At 37.0% G+C, this 10,480-nt stretch overlaps 1 protein-coding gene across 4 annotated transcripts in view; it reads right to left on the bottom strand.

The window, feature by feature from the left end:
• Positions 1-3,302: 3,302 nt before the first annotated feature.
• The window catches only part of UNC13C (unc-13 homolog C), a 165,428-nt gene continuing 158,250 nt past the window's right edge, over positions 3,303-10,480 (bottom strand). For all 4 annotated transcript variants that reach the window (XM_042824602.1, XM_042824603.1, XM_042824605.1 and 1 more), the window contains 3 exons: positions 8,717-8,809; positions 7,562-7,721; positions 3,303-4,637 (listed from right to left, as the gene is read on the bottom strand). In XM_042824602.1, coding sequence (XP_042680536.1) covers positions 4,352-4,637; positions 7,562-7,721; positions 8,717-8,809 — 539 coding nt within the window. In that variant the 3' untranslated portion in view covers positions 3,303-4,351. The remainder of the gene's footprint in view (positions 4,638-7,561; positions 7,722-8,716; positions 8,810-10,480) is intronic.

Below are 10,480 nucleotides of genomic sequence, written 5' to 3'. Positions count from 1 at the left end.
ATAGTGCTAGAGACTTTTCCACATCAATGGACTTTCACAACCTAGAATGTTTGAATTTACCTAGTTGTGTTACACCATTGCATTTACTTGCATTTCCATTTGTAACTGTCCTGTGATATGTTACAATATTCTTTTCATCTTTCAGAAGAGTAGATGCAGGAAGTAAATAATAATCTGTTAAAAAAAGTGCAATATTAGCGCCTAGTTTTTAGAGCTGTTAGTTATATGGGTTTATTTTGCCAGGTTGTCTGATTGCTTCTGGTGTGTGCAGCTGAGTCCAGACTATTTATCACTGTGGACAGCGACTGACTTCCTTGACAAGTTCGGTTGCTATTTCTGTATTGGTGTGTATGAGTGCTAAGTGGATGCTGAATATATTGCAGACCAAAATGCATGCTGTTTTATAGTAGAATAAACAACAGAAATGTGCTAAGTGCTTAATGCAAAAATGAAACACAAGTCACATTCCCTAGCCTTATCATTTTTAAATAATGGAACCAGACATTATTTACTGTGCAATAATTTTTCATGTTATCTACAGTCATAGAATTCTGGAATGGCTTAGGTTGGAAGGGACCTGAAAGCCCAACTAGTTCCAGCTACTTGGTGGGACTGCTCACAGCCCCAACCATCCTTGCCTTGAGCACCTCTAGGGATCAGGCATCCACAGCTTCTCTGGCAGCCTCTCATCACTCTCTGAGTAAAAGATTTCTTCTTAACTTCTAACCTAAATCTCCTTTGTTTTAGTTTTAAAGCTATTCCTTCTCGTATCCCTCTTTTTATAAGCTCCCTTCAGGTACTGGAAGACTGAACCAAGGCCTCCCTGGAGCCTTCTCTTCTGAGTTAAACAAGTTCAACTCCCTCAGCCTTTCTCCATAGGAGAAGTGCTCCAGCCCTCTAATTGTCCCTATAGCCCTCCTCTGGACCCATTCCAACAGCTCTACATCCTCATGCTGTGGGCCCTGAGCCTTGGTGCAGTACTCCAGATGGGGCCTCACAAGGGCAGAGTAGAGGGGGACAATCACCTCCCTCACCCTGCTAGCCAGTTCTGTTTTGGTGCAGTCTAGGGTGCAGGTGACTTTCAGGGCTGCAGTTGCACACTGCTGGATCATGTCTAGCTTTTCATCCACCAGGACACCCAAGTCCTTCTCAGCAGGGCTGCTCTCAAAGATTTCTTTTCCCAGTCTGTACTCATACTTGGGATTGCCTTGTTGATCCTCATTCTATTCACGTGGGCTCACTTTTCAAACCTGTCCAGGTTGCTCCGGGTGGCATCCCTTCCTTCTACTCTGTCAACTACACAACTCAGCTTGGTGTCATCAGCAAACTTTCTGAAGGTACACTCAATCTCACAGTCTGTCATTGATAAAGGTGTTAAAGAATATTGATCCCAAGACTGGTCCCTGGAAAACACCACTTCTGTCTGCTGTGTAATTGGGCATAGGGCTGTTGAGCACAACTGCAATTGGACTGCGGCCATCCGACCAACTCTTTATCCACAGAATAATCCAGCCTTTAAATCCACGTTTCTCTGAGATAAGGATGTGGTGTGGGACCATGTCAAAGCCCTTGCACAAATCCAGGTGAATGGCATCTTACTTTGTTTGCTCCATTATAGAAAGCCACCCAGTTGGTCAGGCATGATCTGCCACTGGGGAAGCTGTGGCTGTCTTAGATTGCCTCCACATCTTGTATGTACCTTAACATGTTATCCAGGAGGATCTGCTCTGTGATCATAGGGTGATTTAGTTTGGAAGGTATGTTTAAAATTTGGTAGTTTCTACAATAATTTTGCCCAGAGAAGTGGTGGAGTCCCCAACAGTGGATGTATTTTAGGGATATGTAGATGTGGCAGTAAGGAATGTGATTTAGTCGTGGACTTGGCAGTGTTAAGTGATGATTAGATGACTTAAATGATCTTGAAGGTCTTTTCCAACCTAGATCTTTCTTTGATTCTATGATGTTTGTTCTTATGCTGCAGGAATAATCTCATCCCTTGAGAATTCCCTCCCTCCTTTTTTTTTTTTTTTTTTTTTTTTTGAGACCAAATCTGCTGATGATTTCTTGCATTAATTCTTAACTGTTAATAGATCATGTATTTTAAGTGTCGTCCACTGTAGAAGCTTTGATCTGTACTGTGCAGAGATACAGCTGAGGAGTGGTGTGACTTGCACACGCAAGTGGCTATTGCTGTGGAGGAGGTATTATGCGGACTCAAGATCTTTAATTTTGTTCATGTTACTGATGCCTACCTATGGACATTGCTTTCAAGTAATGCACAAAACACACCTGGAATACTAGGTTCTTGACTTTGTTTCAAATTTTTGAGAGTTTTGCAAGTATTTGCGATTACATGAAACCCATTTTTAGTAGGTATTATTGAGGTAGCATTCTTAGAAACATTTTGGGAATTATTTAATGCCTAAAATTATGAACTGCTTTTTGTAAAATTATCATTTCTCTTCATATAGAGAAATGCCTTTTTGAAGTGATGAGGAAAAAATATACTCATCAAAATCTGTCGTACAAATTCTGCAATACATAGCGATCAGTGCTGATAAACTTAACCTGTCTTTTCTAAAGGTGTAAATATATTTCTGGGAAATCCAATTCTTAGCTTTCAGGAGGATGTAGGGTTAAAAAAAAAAAAGTTCTTAAATTGCTCTTTCATGCTAATATGTCACGGAAGCATATCCTGGCAAGAATTTTTGTTTTACCTATGTGAAGTCACCTACTGTGTTGTAAATGTCTGGAATCAAGTCTGTACTAGCTCTATATCCTTCATTCTGTTTGTTTATTTTTATTCTGAGCTGAAAACTCCAACTTGGGTTGGAAACTTGTAGCTAGCAATAATGACGTGCATGTAATGTTCAGTCATAATACACATAGTATACTGCAGAATGCTGTGTGTTGCATTATTACAGAATGTTATGTCCATGTACACTAACAAAATGTGTGCATCACTGATCATGAATTTCTGTGACCTTGACATGCATCTTACACTTGGAAAAGAGCCAAATGCTAAGCACTAGACATCGTACTGTGATGTGCTGTACTGTAACCTGTCCACTGGCTTCACTGGTATTTAAATCTATGGGAACACAAACAGTATCACATAATATGACTAGAAGCGGTTTCTTCATACTTTATTTTACAATTTATCACTAAATATATTTACAGGACACAGAGTTTGATTAGTGCAATACATAGTAATGTTGCATAAGTACAAACTGTTGAACTTCTCTTAAAAAAAAAAAAAAAAAAAAAAAAAAACACCAAGAAAAAACACCCAAAACCCAACATAAAACCCTGAACCAAAACAAAAAAAAAAGCCAAAGCTAAAAAGTCTCCAAAACAAAAGAAATAAAGCACTTAACTGAAGTTACAGCTAAGTATGTAAAGCAATGTTAGTAACTGAGTGAAAATGCTACCTGCATTGGTACTTTTCAGAAACAATTCCTGGAAACAAACCACAAACCAGCTTTGTATTCCAAACTATTAACCCTTCTGCAGTACCTTATCATTTAAAAATGGTTTTTGAATGCACATATACTGTACTGTAAGACAGTCTTATTCTACAGATACCCCTTTAATAGAAATATGATATTACCTTGGCAGTTTTGAAGAACAAAGTTATTTCAAGATATCAAACATCAGTAACAAACTCTAATAAGCACAGCTTCTTGAGAACTTGCTTAAACAGCATTTCTTCACAGTGATATTTATGAAAGGTTGGAAAAAGATTAGCATAAAATATTTCCATCCTTTTTCATTTTTATGCAAAAATCATTACTTTATACTGGTAATTATAAAATTACAAACACTTCTATAAGTAACTGCATCTGTAGTAATGATAGAAAAAGTTATCAGTAAGATACCTAAAATGAGGCTAGCATAAAATGATGATTTGAAGTAAATTAGCTATTTCTTTAAGTACATAAATTAAGTTAAAATATGCAATAAACATAAGGACATAAGTTAAAATGTGCAACACAGTGGTTTAAGAGAGACAGACTAGTAATCAATTCAAAAAGCTATTTATTTATAAATGTTAAAAAATAAAGGGATCGAGATGAGGCAAAATCAGCGTTTTAAAATATATACTATATCATTTACTCTTAATGTTAGTTTTAGTTTTGGCACTTCATTGGAACAATTACTTTAACAAAGACCAAAATATGTAGAAAAGATATACAGCTCCTTGACATACTTTGCAAGTATAGTACAGAAGTACTGGCAAACACTGAAAACATGGTTAAACATTCCCACAAATTTGCACATGCATGCACTATTCAGACAACAGCACTGAATCTATGTTCTTACAGTGATAGTCTTGCATTACTTGACTAATTTAGGCTGTTTCTTCTGCAGATCTTGTTTCTGATTTAAGTCTTACAAATTCTTTAGCAACTTCATCATTGGTCCTCTGAGAAAGTATCCTAAGAATCGTCAACCCAGTCTCATCTACAAAGATGTTTCTCAGCAAGGGATACCAGGATGCACAGCTACCTTTCTCTGCTATTTTTTGCAGCTGAATAACCGTCATTCCTATGATGCGATCTTCTCTAGCAAAGCAGTAATCTTTCACTGACAGATGAAGTTCATAGGCTCCTGGTTTATCTTCATTACTCAAAGTGCTGCAAGAAATAAGAACACGAAGTTGGAACAAGAAGTTTAGGTTCATTCCCCTGAGAGATGAGTGTGCTCTAGAAATGTTGTCACTATGAAAATGGTGGTGGCGGCTTTTTTTGTGGTTCTTTTTTTTTTTTTTTTTTTTTTTTTACAACAGATTATCATATAGTTTTGAACCTTCTGCACATTAATATCTCATGTGCTGCTGATCATGCAGTCCTTTTTCCCTCAGGGCTGAACAGAAATGGAAGGAATTTAGCAGTTTCTTCAGCATCTGTACTGCTGTTACCTTTCCCCAGAAAATACCTCAAATGTGCAATTACTTCCTCTACTATCATAACTATAAAAATACTTACGCAGGCATCCTTAAATCATAGATGGATTCTGTTTAGGGGGATTACCTTCTTCATAGGTAGGAATAAATTTTTTTACTTAAAGATTTCGCTCATATTTTTTTTTTTTTTCCCCAGCTGAGTAGTTCTGAACTGTGCAACCAGGGAGAAGTAGTTTCTCTGCTATCACGTATTATAATTTCTGAATGTAAATTCTGTGCCTGCAGTGTAAAGTCCTACACCACTGTTTGCTGCTGCTTCTGTCCTTGCTGTCTTCCCCCTGCCGTGAGTTGGCACCTGGATTTTTTCAGTCTCCTTAAAGGGAGTTCTGTGCTCACAAAATGTATCTGAGCTGAACTTCTGTTTCTTTTTGTTCTGTCAGGACCAAATTGGCTTGAGGATGTACACTTCTGTTTGCTCGAAGTTCTGTGTTTAGTATCTATCTATCAATATGATTCCTAATGTAACACAGATGTTGCACTGAGAAATTAATAGGAAGCATTTCCTTTGGTGTCAGTTGATTTAAATAACTGCCATCTTATCACAACTGTTTTACGTACCAGTCTCACACTTTGTATTTACTTACTACTAGTGTTGTAGCTCCTAGATAGAAAAGAAAGAAACTTAAACTATCACAGTAATTTTGAAATGACAGCAAGAACCTGCTTTTAGCATCTTTCGTCCAATAGATCTGAGATGTTTTTAAAGTTTAATGGAGGATTTTAAAAGCCCAACCAAACAAGAAGCTCTGCAAGCTCGTTTTTAAAAGTAAAATTTATTCCCTTCCAAGACTATTAGGGATCCTCTATGCTGTATTAAAAACTGGCCTGAAAGCTATATATAGCACATGTGAGAATAGCACATGTGAGACAGCAGATATCTCCGTGAGCTTAGGGGCTAGTTACATTTAATTAGAATTGTACCTACTGAAAAACCAAAGCAAACTGGGGAGAATTTTCCCGGTTACGCAATTGCTGCAGTGGGAATTCTATCATGGCCTGCTTATGTCTTCATCCTGTCTGAAGTCAGAGCTCAGTTTGCAGGTCGCTGCAATCCCTTACAAAGAAGAGCAGTTATGCTTGCTGCCATAGATACGAAGGGGGCTTGTTTCCTAACAATCAGCAAGTATTTTATTTTAGTTCTTCACGTCCTTTACTCTGTTCTGAATCACGTGAGCAGGAGAGGGTATCTCTGAGACAGCAGGTTTACAATATCATTTGATTTAACATAAATATAAAGGTATTTGATAGATAGTGTTAACCCTTGTGCCACGCAGTCATTCAAATGGGATTTCAGGTTTTGATTTATGTGAAAATAAATATTTGAGCTGTAATCATAGGAAAGATCTGTGCATATCTATAAAATAACACTGTCATAAGCTTCAGAAAGAAGATCCAGCTCATCATAAAGGTGAATGTGTGTTTAGCTTTTAGGAGACAGCAGTATTCGTAAGAATGAAGAAGGCTGTACATAATTTACTGTAATTTCATTTGGATTTTTGCAACTATTCCCATTTAATCTAATTTTTAGTTGCTTCTATCCATGTAGTTGTATATGAAACTCAACATTATAAATTTTGTGCGATTTTAATAGCCACAAACAAGTAAAGGAAACACTTTCTTTCTCTACGTTTCATAGGTTGCTACTTCCATTTGCAATCTCAGTGCATTTAATATCATTTTTTTAGAAAAAAAAAATTGTGTTTGAATCATACAGTGTGATTGCAGGTGATGCCCCTCATTCTTCCCAGGCACCTCTGAGGAGCTGAGGTTCCCAGCTAGTCTGGGAAACAGTTCTGAAGAGGTTGTGAGAAATATTTGACTGGAGAGCTTGGACACGAACCCTACTTTGCTCACATTTTTCCTAGGGCTTTCTTTTTCACCTTGTCCTTTTATGTTCACATAAAAGCAGTCTCAGCCTGCTTGCTGCTCAGTATCCTTATAGGTCATTTACTGTCACAGATAAAGCACTGGGATAAATAAAATTACTGGCAACCAGCCTGGAAAAACAGCTTCATGGTCATACACAAGAAAGTGAGCTCTGTCCCCCCCACTGTGTGTGTGGGGAATTTAGTGCTTGGAAAATGAATCAGTTTCAGTTAATAAACAGGGGGATGAGTGGACAGGTTAAAGGGATGCACTGTGAGGAAATACTAAATTTAGAACTTCAGGTATTTAGAGCTTTGGGCATTAAGCAAAGATAAAACCATTCACAAAAGCATACACAACATTTTAAATATTTAGGTATATCAATAGAGATAACAGCCTAGCTGCAAGAGTTAATACATCAGTCCAGATAACTATTTAGGCAAATCATTTCCTAGGAACACAGATACTTATTCCTACATGTGAAAATGAATTGCACCTTTTAAGCAGCTTTTAGAAGATTGAAAGAGTAGTGGTTGTTATTTGTCTTCATGTAGAACAGTTATAAATTAATAAATAGTTTTTAAGTGATTCTTGTCTTTATGGGCTGTGATATATAGCCTTACACTTAAGGTTATTTTTGTGTTTTTACACAAGAAATTCAGACAAAATTTGCAGGAAATATGGGTTAACACAACAACAACAAAAAAAGCAACAAACCAAAAAACTTACAATTGGAAAGTCTCATTGTATTTTGGTGACCAGGTGTTGCTTTTTGTCTTGGTTCCGTGTTTCCTTTTCTTGTCACTTAGGTTAGGACCTAATACACAGACTTCCACAAATGGCCGGAACATAGCTGTTGTTTGCCAGTTGAGATTATTAATCGCTACAACTAGAGGGGGGAAGAAACAAGGAAAATGAAAGTCCATTAGAAGGACTTCAATTTATTATCCAGTATGACCTAGCAAAAGGTGACCTGAGAGCTTTTCTTCTGCAGGAAGCTGCATCAGGGAAGGATCATGTTGGTGTTAGGAAAAGGTTCTTCATGAACAGAGTGATCAGGCATAGAACAGGCATCCCAGGGCACCAAGCTGATGGAGTTCAAGGAGTATTTGGACAGTGCTCTCAGACATGGTGTTTGAATTTTGGGTGGTCTTTTGTGAAGCCAGGAGTTGGACTTGATTTTCCTTATGAATCCCTTCTGACTCAGGATATTCTATGATTCTGCCTGGCAAGCCTCGGAGGACTTTTGCCTGTTCTCTGCCAACTCCTGACTGTTACATGTAACTACATAAACACATATATATTTATATGTGTATGTTTCCAGTTATAGCAGCAGCTAAGATAAATGACCATTTTATGAATAATTTACATCAACAGCTCTCTTCTCTGCTACATTCGCTGTAACTCAAAAATCAACCTTCAATAATCTCTGTGATGCTGGGTTTGATTTGGAGTTTGTATTGTGCAGAACAAAAGAATTTTGTTTGTTAAAAAGGGAGCGCTTTAAATATTATGCAGTGAGTTACCACCCACCTCTCCTAGAGCTTGTGGAGAATTAAACCATATACAACTTATTCAGAAGTATATTTTGGAAAATTATATACAAGTAATTCAGAGATGTAATTTGGCAAATTAGAATTTATAACTGCGTAATTTTGTATAACAGATCTTGTCTACACTGGGAAGCATAGGCAGTGCTACTTGTGCTGATGTTGAGCAAGGAAGAAGTACAAACCTAATCACTTGAAGCATACTTACAGCTTTACAAGTACTGCAACACTTATCACTTATTATTTCACTGTTGGTGTGTTTTAATTAGGATTTAATGCCTGGGAATTTTAGATGTTATTGTTTTACTGCTAAAATTAGCTGTTTGAAACTTACCTTTTACAGTAACTTTATGCTCACCAGTTCCAGGATGTGTAGAAAGATCCACCTGTACAGATATTTCACCCACTGAATTATTAGTGGTTTGGCCTGAAAATAATAATGCATAGGTTAGCATGCTTGGCTTCTTGGCATATCAAGAGAAACAGAAAGTGAAAGATGAATGATATTTGTAAGGAATTTGACATGCCTTTCATATTCAGATGGGGATCAGCTATTGATAAGTGATTTTGCCACAGAAATGCCTCTAGCAGTTGAAGGTTTCTATGAAACGTCTCAGTAAAACAAGAAAAATCATTCATTAGGAACTATCTGCTCTTGTTGCCATTAGATGTGCGTGCATCCTGATACGCAAAAGTTTGTGGTGTTGTAAATATTTTCTTTCACGAACCTTGCTGCAAACATTTCTGCATTGCTATCGATGAATCCTTTTGGTGTAATCTGTAATGACATTCTCTTCAGTGGTTGAACATTGCAAGGTCAATTAAATACTCTAAGCCCGTGTTACTGCTTCAGAGAACAAGACTTCTTCCTGACACGTCAAGGGGAAGAAATTCAGTGCTCAATTAAGTTGTTTGGAATCCTTGAATATAGCTCTGTGTTTTCTGCTTTCAAGTGAATTTTGCACAGAATTGCCACAAATGAACTTCTAGAATTTGAGCGTTTTAGCAAAAATGCACAACGTAGTGTCTTAATCTGGTCATAGCTGCTGCTACTGAATTGCAGGTTACCTGAAAAAAAATTTGCAGCTAAATGATTCCAGTATCAACCAGGTAAAGTAATTCTGAGATGATGATTTTTTTTTTTTTTTTTCTTGCATGTTATCATTGGAACTTGTATCTTTGAGTAGTATAGGACTAATAGAAGTTTCTGCTTCTTGAAATTTTATTTATTATTTAAGAAGAAACTGTAATGTTAAATGCTTCATAAAATTTTTCTGTTTAAAAGACATGACTTTTAAGAGACTTCATTTTCATTATATGCACTGTGATGTTTCTGATAGAGCTACAATCAATCCAACCTGCAGAGCTATGTGAAAACTGTCAGTGTTTTCCCTTATATTTTTTTGAATTCTTGAATTAAATTAAGAAAATGCATTTTTTTGACACCTACAACTCAGAAAGCAGACTATTACTGCTAATACTCTAGGAGTTCTCTGTGTATCTTTGTTACACTCTTTACTTTCTGATGCTGTAAAGGAAATTGGAGAGAGTAGAGACTGGATCTTCTAGAATGTTAATCTATCCTTCTACATCATGTTGCAAAATTCCATGTTCTGGTATTACTACATACTGGACCAATATCAACATTAACAAGTTCCCTTTTGGGTGGTGGGCCTCTTTGTGTGATGGAATCTTTTGTCCTGCTTTTTTAATGAAACTGTGTAGAAGAGAGCTGTGAGTTTGTGACATCTACTAAGGCACAGGAACACTGAATGTGTAGGATTAACTGAATGTACTGGGAGCAAATAATGGATCTTTCCAAACTCTCCCATTCAAAGTTTAACAACAACTTACCCTGAGTGCAGTGGAAGGTGAGCCAAGGTGATCCTGAGGATCACTGAAAATATCAGCAAGTGTCAATTAATTGATTTAGCTTTAGCTTTAATCAGGAATGCTTTGGAAGAAAATGGTTAGCATTTTCATTAGGTTGGATGCGCAGCAACCTATGGGTGCTGTTAATAATGGAGAGCACGCTGTTAGTAAGGCTCATTAGATGCTACCAATATCAAATCTATGAATTTAAGAGATGAGTCTTTGC

This window comes from Centrocercus urophasianus, unplaced genomic scaffold (genome assembly GCF_019232065.1).
Source record: "Centrocercus urophasianus isolate 14NV4802_14NV808 unplaced genomic scaffold, USGS_Curo_1.0 seq_23, whole genome shotgun sequence".
NCBI classification, from domain to species: Eukaryota; Metazoa; Chordata; class Aves; order Galliformes; family Phasianidae; genus Centrocercus; species Centrocercus urophasianus.
Note: the sequence above shows the minus strand (reverse complement) of the source record. Positions and strands in the feature narration are given on the sequence as shown.